The sequence below is a fragment of the Oxyura jamaicensis genome, chromosome 3, assembly GCF_011077185.1.
Source record: "Oxyura jamaicensis isolate SHBP4307 breed ruddy duck chromosome 3, BPBGC_Ojam_1.0, whole genome shotgun sequence".
NCBI lineage: Eukaryota > Metazoa > Chordata > Aves > Anseriformes > Anatidae > Oxyura > Oxyura jamaicensis.
Window position 1 is genome coordinate 20,817,346 of NC_048895.1, and position 21,831 is coordinate 20,839,176.

Consider the following 21,831-nt stretch of genomic DNA (forward strand, 5'->3'; position numbering starts at 1 on the left):
GCCCCGGCTGCGGCGGCGGCGGCGGGCGGGGGCCGTTCCCGGAGCGCACAGCCGCGGGCCGAGGGCGGCGGCGGCGGCAGCGGCGGCTCGGAGGAGGAGGACCCGCCGCGGGACGGCGGCGTGTTGTTCCTTGTCAACCGCAGCGGCTTCCCGCTGGACGGGCAGACGTGGGAGCGCATGTGGGGGCACGTGGAGCGGGTGCACCCCGACGGGAGCGCCGTGGCCGCGGCCATCCGCAGCGCCGCCAGGCTGGCCCGGGTAAGGGCACCCCTCACACGTCCCCCCGGTGCTAATTAGCGCTCGTTAGTGGGCCTCGGGGCGTCGGAGGAGAGGTGGGGGCCTGGCTCGAAGCGGAGCGAGTGGTGGCTGCGGGAGGATGGCCGGGAATCTGTTCGCACCGCTGCTCTGTGGCTGCGCTGCTGCTGGCACATCCTTAATCCATGCGGGGTTAGTTGTGGTCCAGACCTTGCAGACCTCGGTGAATTAAACCTCTGGTTACTCGGAGGGCTCTCCTCTGCCGGCTTCTCCCTGCCAGGCAGCGCAGTACCTGGAGCACAGCAGACACATCTCGTTAGCGAGGCGCGGTGGGGCTGGAGGAGAGCAGTTTCACCCGGGATGCCTGCCGAAACCAGAGCGTTTCCAGCCGCGGGATGCTCTCCAGCCCCGCTGCAATGTTTACATCGGCCTCTCGCCCTGCGGTAGCTCTGCTGTCTCCGGAGGCATCATGGCTTAGAAATACCAGCGCAGGGTCAGGGTCTTTCATCAGTCTCTGAATCTCACTCGCTGGGTTAATGCACGCTCTGCAGTGCTGTGGTTCGGTCGTCCTGCTGCAAGCCCCTGCCGGCTGCTGTGCTGGGATGTGTACCCCCTCGTGTCGGAGCTGTACCAGCATCGCCCTGCATCTCTTGTGCATAGCTTCACCGTGCAGGTGTCTGCCCTGCTGCTGGGTGCCTGGGCTCAGTCTTGCTGCGGTCTGTGCTGGGGCTGCACCGTAAATACCTGTGTGTTAGGAGGCCTTGAGCAGCAGGCAGCGTGCCACCAGCCCGTTGCTGTTAGTTTGCAGCAGGGAGTTGCTCTCAGTGCAGCACCTCTGAGCTCCTGAGGTCTTGCTGGACAATGCAAGGCAACAAATCCTCTTGCAGTGTGATGGCACCCGTGGGGTTTTGCCTGGCCTGGGGCTGGTGGGATGTGTAGCTGCAGCAGATGGCTCCCCATGGCCATGGGACGGGGAAAACGCCCAGGAGTTACTACATCTGGAAGCCTTAATTCACTTTATTTAACTAATGCTCCTGAAACTTGAGCTGCACCTTGTACAGCTCTGCTTTAGTGCCAAGAGTGATGGGCGAATAATTCACCCAAACCAAAGGCATGTGGGCTGGAAGCAGCTTGTGAAACTGAGAAATTGCCTCTAATGAAGAGTTTATGCGTGGAAATTGGGATTAAGGAACGTTAATGAGTCTTACCCGTAACTTAGGCGTGTTGCGACTGCAGGCCCGTCTGCGCACGCTGCCGTGTCTCTCTCGTGGTGCTGAGGGTGATAACAGCATGCTGCAGACCTGGCCATCTGTCTGCCTTCCATTTAAAATACATTTTTGTATGCCAGCAGTGTAAGAATCTCTATTTTTTTCCCTTACTGAGGCTTGTTTACTATTTGACTGTAGTAACTAGCTGAAGGCTGGCTTGTGGTCTCCCTGAGGGGACGGATGCTTGCTCCCCCAAAACAGACACAAAATCCCTTGCTCTTAGTGGAGGTGGGAGCCTGGATGGGAAAGTGTGTAACGGAGACAGCTCGACTGTTCAGCCTCACTTTTTTTGTCTGTAATTGTTGGCTTGGAGTGCCTTTAGAGCCATGGTTTTTTCCTTTATAACCTTCAGGGCTGACCTGCCCCGTTCCCGGAGCAGCGTGGGGCTGAGCCGTGGCTGCGGTGGTGCCGTGGCCCCACACGGGTTGTGTGCTTCCCTCTGTGTGTTGTATCGTGCCTGCCGTGGGCACTGCTTTCTGAATTTGGCATCAATATTCAAGCAAAGCGTTCCCTTGATTGTGGTTGTGAGACTTGTATTCACTTTTAGCGGGGCTTTCCCCCTCACGCCCTACTGCCTGTTTTTGCACGTGCTGACCCCTTTTTTTGCAGGCTCCCCCTTAAAATAAGGGGGATTATGACAAAGAGCTGTCCCTTTCTTGCGTGGCTACAGGCTGAGGAGCCACGTAGCTGTGGGGATTAAATATGGATTGAGGGCCAGGCTTCTTATGGTGCTTAGGCACAAGCAGATGTCTTAGGGGATTTTTGAAAAATCCCATTATGGTGCCAGTCTATATCTTTAAGTGTCGTAATATCATTAAATATCTGGGTCCCAGGTGGTCTCCTGGGTACCACGCGATTCCTGCCCAGTGAGCGGGCTGTCAATAAGCAGCAGATGGAAAGTTATACAGCCCGGGGTCCTTGTCTCCTCTTATCTTTATCTCCTGGTGGAGGAAAACAAATATAAGACTTGAAACGAATCCTGGGGTGAGGGATGATGACAAAGGCAGCCCTGGGACTCTGCTTCTCTGAAGTGCCCTAAGCTGAGGCTGGGGGGGGAAATGCAAAGCATTTGCCTCCTGCCCTCTTCTGCCTGTCCCTCTAGGGCCGTGTTGGAGGGACATTGCCGGCAGCTGTGGCGGGGGCCTGCCCTGGTCCCCTGGCTCCAGCAGGGACGAGGCTTGCCCCGGTGTGTAAGCATTTGCTGTCACAAGTGGGATGATTGTGTCCAATGCCTGAGTTCACTTTGGGCTGGAGCCATCTGTGCCGCCGTGTTGTATCGCGTTAAGCGTGTGCCTCTGTCAGAGCTAATCGCTTTTCCGCTCCGCGGGGAGCGGTGGCTGCCTAACCTCTTTATTCTATGTTTTTTTGTTTGTCCAGCCCTCGGTGCCGCCCGTGCCAAACTACAAGCTCTCCATGTCTATCCCAGAATGGCTCCAGGCAATACAGACCTACATGAAGATGCTGCAGTATCCTTCTCGAGCGCGCGGCCTCTGGGGAGAAGGCTGGCTTGGGCCTCGTCAATTAACAGGGTTTACCGAAGCACTCGCTGCTCCCAAGGGCTTGGGATCATTTGGGGTAAAAGGACTCGTCTCGGCACAGCTAAAGATTTCTGGTAGTACCTGCAGCCCCGAGCTTGTCACAACAATCCTCTGGGCTGTGCAATTAACTTTAAATGATACTGAGGAATTTTTCTGTAGTGACACTGGTGAGAACAGAAGTGCTCATTTTGTAGTTGGTGTATGAGGATGTTATGATCCGATCATGATGCCTGGAGAAATAATATGGCATCCCTTCATAAAGGGATGATGGGGGAGGCAGGGTTGTGGCAAACCCTCCTTCCTTCAGCCCTGCCGGCCCCGAAGGGCTCCCTGAGGCCTGCCTGCTTGCTCGGGACAGTCGGCTCTCTGGTGGGCAGCCTTGCCCGTCACACAGGAGCTGACCGCAGGAATCCTCCCCACGCGCCCTGCTTTTGGTCCTTTTCTGGTGCAGTAATGAGCCACAGGAAAGCAGGAGCAGCGGGAGGGAGGCCCTGGAGGAGTGCGGGTCTGTGGAAATGTGCGCGCGGGGGAAGCGGCGGGGTTGAGGAATGAAAGTGAAGTCCTGGTAAGGATTAGGAAAGGATATGGGTGGCAGCTGGAAGAGCATCCAGAAATAGCAGGGCAGGCAGCAGCGGGGATCAAAGCCCTGTCAGGGCCTGGAGCCGCAGCGGGGTGGAGGCTGGGGCCAGCTGTGCTGTGAGGAGCGACTGCTGTAGGGCCGGGCTCTGCTCCACGGCCCCCGTTTTGCAGGGTGAGGGATTTGTGGTGGGGAGGAGCAGGGCTGTGCCAGAGGGGAGGCCATGTCACACTGAGCTCAACAAATTGTTTTTTTTTTTTTTTTTTCTCCAGCAGTTTTGAAATCCTGTGTTCTGCTGTGGAGCAGAAACGAGCCTTAGGCATTGGGTTTGGGTCTGTGTTCAAAAGAGCTTCAAAGGGTGCCGGGGAATGGGGTCTTGGCTTCCTTTGTGGGCTACAAGAGGCTGTGTGCTTTGAACAAAGTGCTCTGGGAAAGGGCCTCCCGCGTGGGGTTTTGAAGGCAGGAGGGAAGGAAAGCCTTATTTCTGGGGAACTCTGAGCTCCGACCAAGGCCGGTTCTGAACATCCTGATGCAAGCTGGAGATTTATTTAGACCACGATCACACAGCCAGCAGCTGTGCTACTTACCCCTTGCCAGGCACCCTTTGTCTCCACGGAGTCGCCCCTTTCTGCCCTGGTATCAGCACCACGATTTTGCTGGCGTGAGTGTTCTTGTGGCCGTGCTGGGGAACTGATTCAGCTGGAAAAACAGCAAAACTAGGCGGCTGGTGTGATTTTGATTTTTTTTTTTTTTTTTTTTAAGGGGGTGTTGTTTGTCTTGGACAGACCAGTTCCTGATTTATTGCATTGCTGCTTGAACAGCTCTGCTCAAAGAGCAGAGGAGAGGCTGCTCTTAGTGCTGCTGCTGCAGATCAGCTTGCATTTCTAGCCGAGCGGTGCTGAGCTTTAGCTGACAGGTGGCTGTCTTCTGGCATCCTTTATGATGAACTTCTGTGCTCGTAGTGGTAACTTATGTTCCTGGTTTGCACTTAGCTGGACATTTCCATTGGAAGTGCCCTGTACATTTTAGGGAATGCTTTATATTTCCTAGATGTAAATGGCCGTATCTGCCGTGCTGCTTGTTTGCAGGTCCCGTGTGAGCTGTGCGGCTGAGTGAGTTAAAAACTTTCGAAGGAAGCCAGCTCTTTGAAACAACGAGTGGTGTTGATTTGTTCGAGTAGGCTACAAATGCCTTCTCTCTCCTGAAGGGGAGAATTTTGTCAAGCTCTGATGTATCCCAGTAGTGAGTGGGAGCTAGAGGAAAAGAGAATTCGTAACACACCGATGCCAGATGTGTCATATTAGACAAATGACCTTTTTTCTTGATTGTCCACCTAATGCTGGTTGAAATGTATAGGAAGATGAGTGAAAAAGGTCATTGTTTTATATGCCATGCCAGGGCTTCATCTCTAATGAGAACCGATGGCTTTTACTGCTTGTTTTTTGTGTCAACAGGAAATCAGAACTGATTTTCACCTTTTGAGCACTGTTACTTTACTGTCTGACTGTTTACGTTGCTTTCCTTTAACAGACAAAACACAGATACAATCACACAGGAACTCAGTTCTTTGAGATTAGGAAAAGCAGACCTCTAAGTGGGTAAGTGTCTCTGGAAGTGGCCTACTGTCCTAATCCCCAATAAACATGGAGGGCAGTTGGCTGGCATGAAGCATTGTGATGTCGTGGCAGTGCCACAGGCTGCCTGGCACAGCCCAAGCTTCACATGTCGCTGCCTTGGCCAGGAAGGTCCCGGCGTGCTGCCAGGTGGTGGACGGGCCCATCGGGAGCCAGCAAGTGGAAGGGCTGAACTTGCTCAGCAGCCACGTGGGGAGCTGCAAAGCTTGAGTGTACAGAGTTTGAAAAACTCAGTTCTCGCTTGTCGGTGATGTTCTGGGAATACCATACTGTTTTTATGGGAACAATGCACATCCTGATATTCTGGTTGCACTACAAAGCCCTTTACTGATGGTAAGAAGAGATGGACTGTGCAAAATACTGCAGAAATCTTGATGTTGTCTTGGGCTGTCATTTCCCCTGGAGGACCACAAGGAATAGTTTTAAGTTGTGGTCTTGCTTCTCCCTTTGCTGCTCATCGTGCCATTCCTTCCATCTGGCTGACTGCTGCTCTGGGTGACGCTGAATTGTGCAATACAAATATGAACATGTGCACAGGGAGCGTGACAACAGGGAGTTGGGATCCCTTACATGTAAGAACCATAGTTATGACAGCTCTATGAGAAGACTCAGTAAATTGGCAGATTAGGGTGGGAAGTGATATTGACAACATTGTGCTTTTATTCAGGGCAAAATTTAGCTAAGCAGAATGTATTGACTTCTGTGGGCTGGCCTGTCTAGCTCTCCCGAGCTGTCTGTCACTCATGGTCCCTTGCTGTAAATTCCAGTTCCCATCACAGCTCTAGACTTAAGGTTTTCATCTTGCTGACAGCAATTTTTACCACGTCCTTTCTCTATGCAATTTTACTGTACTGGTGGAACTAGTCTGGAGGAAACCCTGTGCTTTGAATAAAATGAGGGCTTTATAGAAGCTTAAACCACTTTTCAGGTTGGTCATTCGTGTTTAAATTTGTCTCATTACTTTTTCACAAGGAAGTGGAGGATGAGAATGAACTCAGTACTTGAAAGGTCCATGTTTTCTGTGTTGGGCTTGATGAAAGTCTGGTTTATGAGGACAGTGCTTTTTCCTGAAAGTGAACCAGTCATGCTCTTAGCTGGGGATGTGGATGGCTTTGGATCCCCTTCTAAGTGCTTTCATTTCTTCTGCTTACCTGCTTTTATTGTTTGTGGCTTGGGCACTTGTATTTGGCTTCTCTCCTTGTTGTCTTGCTTCTGAGCCACGTACTTAGTGGTGACGGGGCTTCTGCAGAGTTACAGCAAGTGTCCCTGGAAATGGTCAGGCTCCTCAGGCTGGCTGCTGGCCGTTTGCTGCCCACATTTGCCCCTGCTTGGTGTATGTTGGACTCACACAGTGTTAGGTCCTAACCCTGTGCTGGTTTGCTCCTTGACCTAATGGTCTGGAAGGTGCCGGGAGTCATGGAGCTGTTAGGAGAGTGCCTGGCCGCTCCAAATCGTGTCACACTGCAGTCCTCGCTGAGTTCCTCCAACTCTGAGTACGGGAGTAATGCTCTGATCTCCCTGTAATGTCAAGGTGTCCCTGAAAGTCTTCCTTACTTCACCGGGGGTCTGAGCTGGGCTGCGTGGTTCATCACACCAGCTGCAGGTATTTCCTCTTGCGGTGGTTGTCCTAGGCAATTGGTTCACCTGCTGCCAGGCCAGTTTTCATCAGAGTTCAAAAATCACCCACACCTGCAAGATTTTTATTTTATTTTATTTCCTGCTGGGAGGCTTGTTCTGTTTCGCAGGAGCTCTGAGCTGTGTCTCTGGGCTGCTTCCTTTGTCCTCAGCTGGCGCCTGGTGGACGTGCCGTAAGCCGGAGGAGCTCGTCTGGAAGATGCTTCGTGACTTCCAGCGCAGTAACAACGGGCCCCTTGTGCTGAGGCAACAAGCGGTGCTTTGAGAAGGCTGCTGTGGCGTGAACGGCCTCGCTTGCTGCTGAGGGGTCGGAGATGCGTGGGGCGGGAGGCAGGAGCGCTGTTCCTTGCCTCAGGCCAGAGGAGAGCCCCACCGGGAATGCGGGTGTCCTCCAAACCCAGTGCCAAGCTCCCCTCTCGCTGTATATCGACCCTGGTGTGTAGGATCCCCTGCTTGCTGGTGAGCTAATGTAGGAGCCTGCTGGCAAAGCAAAGCTGTGTTTGCAAGTTGATCTGGCAAGATGCTGCGTGCTGTTGGCTTCCACCGGCTCCTAGAAGTCGAGGCCGTTCCCAGAGCCATGATTTATGGGTGCAGAGTGCGTTGTTTATTTCACGTTAGGAAGGCTCGGGCTAGTGAAAGTGTTGCAAGGTCTTTGGCAGCCTGTCTTCCTGGAAGCTGGACACAAAGAAGCTGAACACCAGGTGGAAATGATTAATATTTATGAATTCATGCGAAAGTTTCTCGAAGCATATTCATGAGTATTTCTGTTATGGAGGGAGGACTAGATATTATGGAGACTTACTGCCAGCACTGGCATCGTACATGAAAATAAAGATGCGTGGCTGGGCTTAGGAAGGAGAGCATAAACTGCTTATAGGAACTCATAACATTAAGGAGCTCACAGCATTAAGCGGCACGAGCTTGATATAACTCAGTATTGAAAATCTCTCAGGAAAAGGTTGGTTAGCTATCAGCTTGCTTCTAGGCTGCCAGGCACCCTGTCTAGACTACAGGTGTAGGTTTCTGCTGGTATGGCTTTGTAGGTCGGGATGGTAGAGGTGTGACCCTGAAAGGGGTCTGCGGCTGAAACCAGAGCTTAGCTTGCCTGGGTTTGCTGTACCTGCACAAAAGGCAGGTTTGCAGGTGCAGGAGTGCTTTGCTAGTAGAGCATGCAGGTCTCCTGACCCAGGACAGCATCCTTGGCATCAGCTTTGTGATGTCCACTTTCATATGGGGCAAGCAAAGGGCACCATGTGGAGGTCTGTCCTACTGATAGGTGATGCGTGAGAGAGGTGTGGGTGTGACACGAGTGTTTCAGACACCGACAGGGCTGGTTTTCCCTTTCCCATGCAGGGTTATGCTGGCGAAACCTATCTCACCGCTTCTGTTGGTACAATTCTGGTTAAAAAGTGGCACCTCTAGCTGAAGCAGTCATCCTTTACCATTCCCAAGCATGGATCTGTCAGAGCTTTAGGGGAAAAAAAAAAAAAGTATTTCCAGCCGTTTAGTAATGTCTGTAGCTGTTAACTCAATGCCGACAGACTTTTATTGCTGGCTTTACAACAAGCCATAAACCCTCTGCGAGCTTCTGTTGGAGGACACAGCTGTGAGGAGCAGGGATCTCCGTTCAGCAGGAGGTAAGCGGGAGGGTGCAGGCAGGTGTGGTGGTGTGTGTGCTGCTCCCTCCATCCAGTGGCCGGCTGGTCTTCGCGTGGGTTCTGGGGGCTTTGAGGAATCGCAGCCCAGAAGCTGCTCTGTGGAGATGGGGCTGTTTGGTGGTGGCAGGTAAAAATGGATAATCAGTTGCGAGAGGAGCATGATAGCAGCAGCCATGTGGGGGCTATGCAGCCGAGTAACAGAGGGGGGGGAGAAAAAAACCAATGCTGTTTCAACCATGCTATTAAGGAACCCTGGTGGAGCTGTGAAGAAAAATGGCCTGGTGCTATTTCCCACCGATGGGCTTCAGGAGGTGTATGAATGCCTGCTTCATTCTCATGTGGGGAGAGATTGTCACAGACAGGCTGCCATGTCCAGCGTGTGGTGGAAGTCCTTTTGCCACTCAAACAAGCTGGGAAGATCCGTGAGAATCATAGGTGCACTGTTGTTTTATCTCCTTTTACTCCCATTGGTGCCTTTCAGATCTCTTTTTGCTTCGTTTGGGAAGAATAAAGCTGTCAGGAGCCTTTGAAAAACTCGGGAGAGGGAGCTTTTATGGGCCTCCTGCATGTACTGAGGTTCGGGCAGGGAGGCCTCGGTGGACCACGTGCTGGAAGATTTCAACCTGAGATTTGCTCAAGTCTGTAGGAACCTTTTTGGTGAAGGCAATGGTTTACCTCTCCAAGGCATGTTCATCTCTGTGAAGCAGCTCCGAGGTGGTGGGTGCCAGCTGCTGGCAGCCTTTGGTACTAGGTGTGCTAAAAGGTCTGAAGCTTTCTTCATTTTGTTCCCCTTCCTTCATTAACAAGTTTATGGAGCCTTTCTGGTCACAACTGATACCCGAGTGCAATAACGATTCAAGAGTGAAATCAGGCAAAGAGAAGTCAAAGAGCACTTGTAATAAGTCATTTTTCAAGTGAGCTGGATGCGATGTGGTTAGTTCCAGGTGACGTAACTGATGAGCAGCCTCCAAACCATTTATGCTTCAGGTGGAGAATGTGGGCAGGATGGGTGCTCACGGTGGAAGCAGGACGGCAAAGGTACCAGCCTCTTTGGAGGAGGGAAAAAAAGGGGTGTGGGTGGGAAATAGGTTTAGGAACTTTCAATTTATCTGCAATTTCAGGAAAAATGCAAGTAATCAAGTGTCTGGAACATAATAAGGTGGTAAGTAACAAACAGCGTGAATTTAATGTGACGTGGTTTATTTCTGATAGTTTTCCTCCATGAGAGTGTTGTGCGGAAGGGATAACTCTTCGCTTCAGTCTGGCTTTTGGCAGCCTCCAGATAAGGCAGAGACATCCAGTCTAAATGAAACTCCTGTAGCATAAGGACTCAACCTGGTGAAAAGCTGGGCTCGGAAAGCGTTACTAACCAACATCTTGTTCTTGGTCTAGCAGAGCTTGTCAGTTGAGGTTTGCAGTATCTATCCCAGCTCATTTGTTTTCATTAATGGTACAGATAGGGCTAATTGTTTGCTCGTGTGCCTTGTGCCCCAAGCTGGATGAGGCTTGCAAGGCTCTGCATGGTGGAATTATGCTTCGGAGTGATCACGGAGAGCAAGAGAGATGGACTGGGAGTTAACAGCGTACTGGTTTGGTGGCAAAAATACATGGAAAGTCAGATTCAGAAGGTAGACCGTGTGTTTGTATTGGTGTGGTGGGCTCAGGTGAAGGGTTGCGTGCGAGGCAGTTGAAGAGAGTCTGAAAGGAAAAAAGCAACAAACATTGCCCCAGGTCTAGAAAACATGACCTACGGGAAAGCTTGAGGAGGAGAGGGGTTTATTTAAAACAAGACCAAACCCTGTTTTTTCTTATGTTTGTAGAAGAGAGGGCAGGTCACAGCCTTTTGCATATACAAATACGTGTTGCAAGCGGAGGGATAATAAATGGTTTCCTGCCCGCTGTGGATAGCAGAAATAGCTTCTGATTTAAATTGTGAAAATAAAAAATTAGTTTAAACACGAGGGGACCTTCTTAGATGGGAGGTTAAGTACAGGATAGATTTACTGGTAGCTTTGCAAGCCTTTGAGAAGCCAGTTAAAAGTAGGCTGGAAAATTATCAGGGAGGAGTGATTTAGATTTGGCTTATGCTACTTGGTGGCTTAGGGATGCTCTGAAGGCCCTGGTCGCAATGCAAATGCAGTTTCTGAGGCTGTGGTTTGACTCGAGCTTGTTAAGAGCACCAGAAAGGCTCTCAGTGGTTACTGAACTGGGTCATCCAGATAACCTCCATGGCCCGTGTTGCAAACGTGAAGGAAAAAGAAAACTGTTTGCTGGGTGTTCCCCGGGACTCCGGAGTATGTGCAGAGCTTGTGGGGGTGTGCAAGGGTGAGGTGGCTGGATGCACAAGTCCTCAGGGTTTGGTTTAGCCCCCAGCCAGCTCTGTTTCTGTGCTCCGTCAGCTCAGATCAGTGCTGAGCACCTCTTGCTCCAGGGTGGTCCCCAGGAGCTGCTGGCAGAGCGAGGCTGGTTGAGCCCATGAGTTAGGAGAGCTGCAGGGTGCCGTGGCCAGATCTGGGCAGCTGCAGGGGGCTGAGGAGGGTGGCCCCCAGGCCTCCCAGCCTACACCTGGCCCTGGATTTCCCTTCCTGTCCCTCCTTCCGGGGACAGCTGTGATTCCTGCTTCCTCATGCTTGGGTACTGGACAGGAGGGCCTCCTGCGGTCCCTTCCAAGCTCAATTACCCTGTGATGCTCTGTAAAGTAAAGGAGAGCTGCTGCTGGCCTCAGAGGGAATGCTGTACATCAGTATGGCTTTTAAGCAAGCAAAATGCCTCTCCTGTTCAATTTAAATCTGCCTTAATAACCACGTAACATCTCCAAAAGCTGTACTTCAAACCCAGCGCGTATGTGGCTTGCAGACAGAGCACACGTTAAATACAACTTAGTATTTAAATACCGCGAGTGTCGCTGCGACAGATGAGTTGGTACTAATTTGGCTGTTGCTTAGGCCGATTACTTTGAAGACTCCCTCCCTGGCTGTGAAGTCACTGCTGTTATATCCACGCTGACAGCACCTTGACTTCGTGGCAGCAGCAAGCTCGTGCAAGCGGGCGTTAGGAGATGTGGTGCTGCTTGCCGCGATGCCGTGGTTCCTCCCGGCCCAGTGTACGCAGGGAAAGAGGTTTGGAAGTTGAGTGGATCATCTTGCTCGTGGATGCATCCTATGCTGCACACACTTCTTGTGCTGGCGGGGAGGAGGCTCTGCAGCAGCTTCTGCCTGGCCAGCTCTGAGGGGCCCCTTGGTGTGCCCTCACCGGAGCTGCTGCTTGCTCCCGTGGTGGGGCTTCTCTCGCTGATGGCAAGCATGTAGGAGGCAGGCTGGCTCTAATTTGTCTTCTGGATGGCAGGCGGAGCGTAAAGAGCAGCTGTTTACAAATGAAAAGATAATTTCCAGCTCGGATGAATTGGGTGCGATCACTGTGACAGGCAGTAATGACAGTGGGAACTTGCGCTGCGTGCGGGGTTTAAAATGCATGAGATGTGTGTGTTGGGGAGGGGGAAAATAGATGAAAATATGCATCTTGAGCCATTAGTCATCTTCTCTAGTACAAATATTTCTATCTTTTAATGTCGTGTTTCCTCAGAGCAGGGATCTCTATATAAAGCTCTCCTCAGGGAAAGGATAGGGTTGGAGGAGGCTTCAGAATAGAAGTCGTCCTTTGTTTGGGCTGTTTTTTTGCTGACGTTGAATACAACTATTTTACCTTTTTTGTCTCCTTCCTGTAAATTTTTAAAAACTCTTCTGGATTTGAGGATCTGCTGTCAGAAGAGGGTAGGGTACCTTGTTGGTTGATGGTGCAGTATTGGTCTGACCCAGTGGCTTACTCAGCTGAGGTCAGATTGCTTGCTTCTCGTCACAGCGTTGTCCCTGTCAGATGAGGCTACTCCAGAGACAGAGTCCAGGTTCTACTGAATTTTGTGGGCTTGCCAAGATCTTGGGAATGCATAATTTGCTGCATTCCTGTAGGAAATCCTACGTTTCTTACAGTCCACAGGAGATGGAGAGGAGCAGTAGGATGGTAACTCGGCTTGCAGTGGTGTGAAATGCCCGTGCTGACAGAGCAGACTTGGATAAAAATCTATTAAATTCCTGCCTGCACCCATAGGCATTAGCTCAAATGGGCGTTTGTAGCTTTCAAGGGATATCACATAATTCCTATTTCCTTTTTTTTTTCTTCCTAGAAGAGAGCTGCATATTTTGAAAAATCAGCTAAATTTGGTTGTGCTGTGGGAGCTTACATGATTGCCGTCTTGCAGCTCAGCAGGGCTTTGTGTTGCAGTCCAGAGCGATGCTCAGGGCATTGCTGGGAGAGGCAGTGAGAACTGCATTTCTCCAACCCATCAGCAGAGGCATGGAAGGCACTGGGATACCAAACACCCGTTTATTTTTTCAGTCATCCTACAGAAATTAAGAGGGCTCTGGAAATCGCTGAAGAGGAGAATCAAGTTGACCAGCACTTGCTGAGATGAAAAATAGAGGTGTCTAGCACTCTGTGTACAAGAGAATCCTTTGTTCCAACTGAAAAGACTGAAACCCTCTTGTTTCTGTGCCAGGTTAATGGAGACAGCAAGAGAAATGACCAGGGAGTCCCTACCTATCAAATGCCTTGAAGCAGTTATCCTGGGGATGTATCCTTTTAAGTGTCTGTGGCTTTTTCCACTGCAGCACTGTTGAATATATTGCCCTTCCTGGATGATGTTTGAGATGCTCACAGCCACAGGTGAGTGCCAGCAGCTCAGAGAATTTCCACGGGACTGACCAACACGTTGCTGAAGTGTCTAGGTGTGTCGGTAGGAGCTTGGAGGCTGTGTGCACGGTTCAGAAGGGTCAGCTGGCATTATTCCCACTTTGCCTTCTGCCCTGGTAATCTGCATAATGTCAGGAGCCGACCCAAAGTGCCCAGATAAGTAGCTGTCTGTGCAATCCTTGCTTTCTTCTTTAGTCTTTTTTTGCCAGTTGTTGTTGGAGCTCGTTAACACCTGACAAATGTAGGTTCTGTACTACGTTTGTCTGTGTTTACATAGCAAAGTTGGGTTGTGATTTTGTCTCTGCAGTTGTGCTTTGTGCAGAAATGTGCATAGTATAGTTAATCATTACATTAAGGTAAAGCTTAAACGCTTATTTCATACTCAAATCCCAAAAGGAACATTTTCATTTAGAGACGGGCTTGCTTCTTAATCCTTTTGTGCTCTTACTGGTAAATAAACTAACTTGCATCATCCAAAACCACCGGAGATGGACAAGGCAGGACTACTGGAATAGTTGTCTACTGGATATGCCTCACAGCAGCTGATCAAGTTTGATTTAAAACAAAGAAAACCCAACCTCAAATAAACTCACAAGCAGAACAGCTCCTCAAACGTTTCTGCTGCGTTTTGCTTGCTGCTGCTGCCCCCTCTCGTGGCAGCAGAAACCAGCAGAGCCTGTGGATAGTGCCCTGTGTTGGCTGATGTGAGGGGACAGCTGCCAGGGCTTGCGAGGACGTTTCTGAGAGCTTCCCCCTGAAATTTGCTGCCTCCTCGTGCCCCAGCAGCTGCCAGTGGCTTGGGCAGAGAGCAGCTCCTCTGCTGGCAATCTGTGAGCCTGGGAGAGGCTGTGCCCCAAGTGCAGGGGCTGCTCCGGGGTGGGGAGGGAATGGGGGGCTGGGCATATGCTGCATGTGGCGTGTGGGGCTTGAGTGTATTAGCGATGTACAGATGACCATGATAACCTGAGAGTACTCTGGCTGCTTTAATAACTTTTGACCATTTTATTTTTATTTAGGGAAAAAAAAAAAAAGACTTATCAGGAAAGATTTTCTTCTGACTGTCTCAAGCCTGATTTCAAGATTTTTTTGGTGCAAAATAGTTGAAGGTTCTGGATTATACTATTCAGTGGTGTCTGAAATTTCTTTTGATATTTTTAAAGCTTTGGATGAATATTTCTGTTTCTATACAGTACTTTCAAAAATGTTTATGGAGAACTTTTAATTGAGATTACCTCCTGAGAAGTCTGAGGAAGGGGGGAGGCTTGTCTTTTCCCGTGACTTCTTTGCTGTCGTGGAAGCCTGCTGCATAGGAGCAGGGGCTACCTGCTGGGCTGTTTATCTTTGTAACAGAATGTTGTTCAGCTGGTTGATCTCTTTCCTTTCTCAGCCATGAGATTTTGATCTTCAGCATCAGCCTCCAGATGCGGACATGGTGAGGCCAGCAGCTGTGACTTGCTTTCTAAGGGTGGGCGGTTTCTGGATGTGAGTTGCTGCCCTCCCTTCTCTCTCCTGAACATCAAATCAATGCCATTGCATGTGCCTGAGCTGAGCATCCCTGTGCATGTGTGGTAACCTCTGGCTCCCTTCTCTGTCTCCAGAAATAAGGCTCCACTTGCAATTTGTGAGCTGACAGGCTTTGCTGTGTTGCTTGGATACTGGGAAGAGCAAAGCCCGGTTGGGTGGGCCCTCAGTGTGAGCCTTCATTCAAAGGCCGCCTCGTACAGAGCAGCTTAGCAAGATGTCGCTTTAATTGAGCAGCTTGCTGGCTCATGCAATTGGCCTCTGCAGCCCGACTTCTTATAAAACACTTCAGTAATCCCTCTTGCTACAGAATTAAGTTTTGCATAATTGCCTTCGCGCTGGATCTTGAAGCGTTTTTATCTGGCAGTGAGTTAAATACCGAGCGACCCTGTCTGCACGCACCGAGGGAGCAGCTGCCGTGCGATTACCAAAACCTCATACAGATCTTACGGTATTACATTGATTGCAGCCGTCTGCATGGATCTCCTGCTCTGCTCTGCGTAGCTGAACTGGCTCCGTATCCTGCTGCTTCCATGGTCTGCTCATCAGTGCCTAACCGGAGGCATTCCTCCTGCTGTCCTCCCCAGGGTATTTCTCAGTTCGGCTGTAAATCAGCTGAGTAATGACGCGTTCACCGCATCCATTACGAGCACCGATCGAAACTACTTGTGCTCAAGAAAGGGAGTAGTAAACCGAAAGGTGCCAAGGGAATTTTATCCGTGCTTTATGCTTTATTAAAACGCAGAGAACAAAACACTGGGAGGTGAGAGGGAAGTGCGGATCCTCAGGGGATCTCACAGTGCGGTCTGTGACAGATGAATATAACTCTCTCCCAGTGACTGCTGCGCACCTGTCCTGGTTCGTGCGAGGTAACAGTCAGACCCATGCGGTGTATTTATTAGACCTCCCCCTGTCCAATAATACCATTAAATGAGGAAGGGGAGAGCAGAAGTGTCTCAGGAGGAGAGATAATTTAATAGCTTCTTCACTGTGTCTTTTGCACATTTAATCAGTGGGTGATGTTTATTGCTGCTGGAGTCCTGGGCCCATCCTGTTCTTCCTGCCCAGAAGGCAAATTCCTGGGCTAGGTGTGAGCCCCTTTGGGAAGGGGGAGAGTTCTTCTGCAGTCACTGCAGGATGGCTGGAATATTGATGTCCTCTCTTTGCTTCCTGCCAGCTTGTCTATAACTCGACCTGCTCACGAACTGAAATATGGACCAGGAGAATTCTGCTGACTAGCTGCTGCCCTTCTGCTAGCTGGGAAGGGCTCAGAGAGCGCTCGTCATCACTTTCATCTTCGCAGCCTAACCTTGAGCTAGTCATCTCAGGCTGCAGCTGGACATTAGAGAACTGGCACTTCAGAAGAGTGATACTGGCATGGTAACCCTGGTTTGGGAGGCTGAGCCTGGCTGTTCTTCTCCTGGTATACCCAGCTCCCAGAGAAGATGTGGGGGTGTGTGGAGCAGATCACATCCAGATGTGGGCTTGGTAGTGCCCTGCCTTGCCATCAGCAGTCCCAAACCTGGGATCTCAGTGCTGCTGGAGCTTGTGAAGAATGCTGTCTGGCTCCAGGATGTGGTGTGAAGCTTCCCCAAGTGCTTGCCTCTGGCAGTTGGATGCCCTCTGGCATTGCTAGCAGTTGCTTAGCTGTTCTCAAAAACAGCTCCTCTCTGCTTGCCGAGGCCGTATCTGTTTTGTGAAGTGTGATGTTTGCTTTCTTCTAGTTCAGCCTCCTCACTCTGAGCTAGCAGCTTTGGTGTTGCTAGCCTAAATACAGCTGCCTCCTTTCTCCTCTCGTCCTCTGAAGGGTGTGTGGAGCGCCTTATGGGGCGGCCTGCAAGGGCCTGGGGTCCTCTCACCCTTCCCTAGTCCCAAGGAGTGTCACGAGAGGCAGGGACCAGAAATCCTGAGGTTTTCTGTGCTCATTCTAACCTAAGTTGAGTGAAAAGGTCCTGCTGGGTGGGCTCTGTAAGACACACAGCACTGCAACAGCATCTTGTCCAAGTTAAATAGGGATGATTTCAAGCATTGATTAGCAATAAGCGGCACAATGCAGATTCATCTGGTCAATATCAGATCTATCAGATGTTCTGTTTTCACCCCTGGCTTGCAATGCAGAGTGGAAACTGTAGCAGACAACTAACTACCTGCACCCCCAGTGAGTGTCAGGCACGATGCTGGGAGTTCCTGCAGCTGGACAAGAAGCACTGGTGAGCCTGGCTACCGGGAGAGCTGGGCGCTTAGACCCCCTAGGGGGGTTGCTGGCTGGCTGGTCTGACTGACCCATGGATGCTGACACTTCTGTCTGAAAATGGAGGATATATCCATTTGTTTCAAGATGCTGGGGGCTCTGCAACACCTCTCTGCACTGACTTCATGAGTTTTTTCCCCTCCTTCAGGGCTCAAAGGACAAGCTCTCATGGGTGCTCCCCATGCCTGTGACCCCTGGGTGTCTCTGCCAGTCTGGGTCCCTGCTCATGCAGCAGGGCATGGTGCAGAGCAGGGAATTCAGTGCCATGTCCCCCAAGTGCCACGGAGCACCGTGTCTGGCCAGCGGCCCGGCTGCCCTGCCCTGGCACCCAGGCAGCCCTGGCCTGCTCTTGGGGCCTGAGCACCTCTGACGTTGGTGTCTCGTGATGCTGTGACACTTGCTCCTCCTGAAGGGCTGGTGCCCTTGCCATGTGTCCCCCCGCCGCCTGTTGCGCTGGCCGCGGTTCCTCATGGCTGCGGGAGGCCGCTGGTAGCGAGCAACCCGAGCCCAGCTGCCCCCAGAAGGCAGCTGCCGGCGTGTCAGTGCTGTCAGCTGCTAGGGCCTGTCTCCAGAAATGTCCACGTTCAAAGCCCCGAGCCGGCAGGAGGAAAGGTCCTGCTGGTTAACGCCGGCGGCCTCACCCCAAAGCGCGTCGCATGCTTCAGGCCAAACTCTGCCCTCGCTGCTTTGAGCCAAACGCCCAGTCAGCCTCTGGGGCCGTGAGAGCAGAGCTCATCCCTGCGCGAACGTCCCTCCTGGTGATCTCCGAGGGGATCAGCGGCCCTCAGCGCCACTTCGGGGCCGTGCGGCCCTGGGGGCTGGGCCCTGGGGTTCACAGCAGGGCCTGGGACCGGGAGGGCACCGAGGCTTTGTCACAGCTGCCGCTGCCCTCTCCCGCTGTGCGCCGTGTCGGCGCTGTGGCACGTAATTTACTCCCCGACTCAGTCCCGCAGTTGCAGTCCCGGCTCAGAAATGCGATTACAGCTGTGGCATCGGCGTGTCATTGCCTTTTGTTTGCTACAATACAGCTCTACTTGGGCAGAGCAGAAAGGGAAAGAAATAACAATGATAGGCGGATGGAGGGGAAGATCTGACGTGCCTTTCCAGCCCGTGTGCTGTGTATTTCATCTCGGGTGGGGACTCTCATTAAGTAGTCACTCAGCAGAAGCAACCTGTACCTAAAGGTTAATTTCCACAGCAGTTGTTGCTGGGTTGTTTGATGGTGGGTAATTTCCAGCCTCAAAAGAGTCTTTTACTCCTAGCTAGTATTTAATGAGATTAAATTGCAACTCCTCCAAGACCTCGTGGCGGAAGTGTGTATGTGTGGCAGGTGGCCACGAAAGCTTTGTGTGGGCTTAATAGAAAGGCGCTCGGGGAGCAGAGAGAAAACCCTTTCATAATGAAGGGGAAAAATAGTGGCGATGTTTGAAAGCTTCATAGGTGTTAATAAAAGATACTGCTTTTTCAGTTACGCGGATTGATAAATACAATGGGCTTCTGTAGGAATCTGTCTGTAGGACAAAAATTACTGTAACGTGACTTGGATGTGTGCAGGACGCTCCTTGTACGGCCTGGAGCGAGGTGACCCTCGGGCGAGCTGACTGTGGGCTGAGTTCTGCAGTTGGTCGGGCAGCGCTGGGCCTGACCCTGACCTTGTGTGTACTTACAGTTTTCAGTTCTCCTGACAGCATGCTTTGTTTGGTGAAGGTAGTCCTGCAAAGATCCAGCAAGACCACCGAAGGCACGAGGGCTGTTTTGTTCCCTGTTGCTGCAGTTAAGTTACTCTTTTTTTTTTTCCCCTTCGGACAGAGGTGATCTCCTTGCTTTTGACTTCAGATTCAGTGCAGCTTGTGAATCCCTTACTAGCAGGGTCCTAGTCATCTTGAGGGAAAAACGTTTGTGCAGTGCAGCAGCTGTTGGGTAGGAGGAATGTCCCATGGACAAAATGCACCCGGTGGCTCTCATCTGCCTCTGGTGCTCTTCCTGCCCTCCTGTAGAGGGGAGAGGTGAAACGCTGAGTGCGTGCTGGGGGGCAGCATCCAGGGGTGTTGTGCTGGCGTTGAGGTGGGGTGTCAGGCTGGGCAGGAGCAGGACTGATCCTGAGCTGTGTTTGGTGGCGTTGGTAACGAGTCTTGATGTTCTCCAGTTTCCCAGAAGCTGCCGGGCAGACGTGGTACACGGGGAGGAGGGAGGCCGGCCGCAGAAGGGTGGATGTTCTGGCAGAAACATCAGAGGGTGTCTCAGCTGTGCGGTGGCTGTAGTCTCACTCCTGTTAAAGAGCTTCAGGGGCACAAGGGAGGTGGGGGTGCTGGAGATCTTCATACCAGGCAGCTCCAGGGGGGACCAATGAAGGATGGAGGACGCTCCATCCTTCAGCTGTCCCGATGGCATCTCGGCAGCGCTGCCGAATTACCCTGCAGCTGTATTTTGTTGTCAGACCCAGCGTGAGTTGGTGGGGTCTCAGCTGTGGGAGGGAGAGGCACCTGCTGTCCCTGGGGACTGGGAGTCCTTGGGGTGGGCGTCAGTGCTCGGAGCCAGGGCGGGTGTCAGCTGTCGGGGATTAGCAGCAGGGAGCCACACGCAGCGTAGGCGCTGACGCACGCCCACGTGCATGAGGGAATCTCGCTCCTCTTCCCCTCGCCAGCATCCCGAGGAAGCCACCTGGACCAGCGCATAGCTCCTGTCTGAGATCACACATTGCTGTTACGGGGCTTGGCCCCTGGCTGCCTCACGTGGTGCGTTTGAAATGGCCAGCCAGCAATCCAGGGACAAATCTTGCTTTTCAGAAATGTTTGTTCCTGGCCATTTATCTGTGCTTATTTGGAGAAAATAATTATCAAGCTGGGAGCTTTCCTTCGTCTCAGCAATATGTCACAAGTGCAAAAGCCAGTCTTGTACATGGAGTTGCCAGACTGAGGGCCAGCCTACATAGACTGAAAGCCAGAAATGCAACCCCGGAGAGGATTCTGAGCTCTTTGTACAGCTTAAAGGCTGCAGGGATGTGTGAAAATGAGGATAAATAAACAGCCCGAGTCATACCGAGCTCCAACATAAAAGGGAGGGATGTTCCCTTTTGGGAACAAAGGAGTTTGGTGTTGGTGTCACATAAAGGAGTTCCCAAGGATCTGGGAGGATGGTCTCTCATCCAGCACGCTGAACTGAACGCTGTTATTGTTGTTGCTTTGTTTTTCTTTTCTTCCCCCCAAGCATGGTTGAGTCAGGCCCTTTCCGGCCTGAACAATTGCATCCTATTCTCCAAGTGCTGAAACACAGCAGTATCAATTATTTCTGGGGCACAGTGAGTATAAATTTGTGCTTATAAGCAGGCGAGGGTCCCTGCAGTTACCACTGCTGGGGTCTCTCCCAGTTGTAACTGCGTGTGCTCGCTTCTCAACCCCGTGGGTGCCTTGACTCGGCGCACGCCAGATACCTGACGAACGGGCAGCCCTCCGTGGAGCGATTCCCCATCAGCTTTAAAACCCACTTCTCAGGGAACTATTTTCATCACGTGGTGCTTGGGATTTACTGCAATGGCCGGTACGGCTCGCTGGGCATGAGCAGACGATCGGATCTGATGGACAAACCTCTGACGTACCGAACTCTGAGCGACCTCATCTTTGAATTTGAAGACTCCTATAAAAAGTACTTGCATTCGGTCAAAAAAGTAAAGATCGGATTGTACGTCCCGCACGAGCCGCACAGCTTTCAGCCCATCGAGTGGAAACAGCTGGTCCTTAACGTCTCCAAAATGATGCGCACAGAAGTCAGGAAGGAGCTGGAGAAGTTTGCCAGGGATATGAGAATGAAGGTAGGTCCTTGCCTCTGGGCTGCCGTGTCAAGTCCCGCAGAGGTTGGTTGTGCTCCCCAGGGGCTCAAAAGGCAGGAGGGGAGCAAACCCCTGGCAGGATGGAGCTTCCCCGCCGGCTGGTTGGACTGAAGAGCCCGGAGGGAAAGGCGGGGAGATGGGCTGTGGGGTTTGGCTGCCCTTTGGGATGAGGGGTGTCCCTGACCGTGCCTCTGGCACAGGGAAGGAGCTGGCCGCAGCCACGGCGAGCGGGGATTTGGTGCCTTTCCAGCCTTCTGCTGGCAGCGGGAGCCGAGCAGGTGTGCTGCTAAGTATGGGGCTGGCTCTCGCTGAGAGGTATGCGGCACGGCCTCTGAGTTATTCTGGGTTCCCGTCCCCTGCCCTGCTGAGGGAGGGCTCGTTTGTGGCAGCCGTGTGCCTTTATGGTGCGGGTTGAGGCAGCCACCCCACTCACCCTGGCTTTGACTGCTGCTGGTGGCAGCAGCCCGTGTCCCACTGCCACCTCTCCTGCCCCGCCGAGTAGCTCAGCAGGGCCTCTTGTACGTGTCTGACCCCAAGAGCTCCTGGTCAGCATCCCTGCCTCTGGGGTCCCTTCGTGCCGACGCGCTAAGCGAGAGCAGCTGTGCTGCCCTTGATGGTGATGGTGTAGCCACGTGTCACAGGCTGAATTTAGCGCATCTGGTAGAGGGCCCAGCTCTGCGTGCTGAGCTGCAATGCTGGGTCATGCACAGCCGGCAGCCTGGGAGACGAGCGCCTCTGCTCGCAGAGAGGGAAGCTGGAGAAGGCGACTGGGCTGTGGGAGCCTCCTCCCGCTCAGGCACAAAGCAAGCTTCTCATATCCCTCGCTGCTGCCAGCTCTGAAGAAAGCTGTGGATGTCCTTTGTTATTTTTTAACATTTAGCTGGGAACTGAGTTGATGACACCAACTAATTCTTGCAAGGGG

General features: G+C 52.0%; 1 protein-coding gene across 1 annotated transcript in view; it reads left to right on the forward strand.

The window, feature by feature from the left end:
• The first annotated feature begins 15 nt into the window (after positions 1-15).
• The window catches only part of VASH2 (vasohibin 2), a 28,228-nt gene continuing 6,412 nt past the window's right edge, over positions 16-21,831 (forward strand). The window contains exons 1-5 of the mRNA XM_035322233.1: positions 16-258; positions 2,901-2,989; positions 5,180-5,236; positions 13,118-13,192; positions 20,510-20,891. Coding sequence (XP_035178124.1) covers positions 178-258; positions 2,901-2,989; positions 5,180-5,236; positions 13,118-13,192; positions 20,510-20,891 — 684 coding nt within the window. The 5' untranslated portion in view covers positions 16-177. The remainder of the gene's footprint in view (positions 259-2,900; positions 2,990-5,179; positions 5,237-13,117; positions 13,193-20,509; positions 20,892-21,831) is intronic.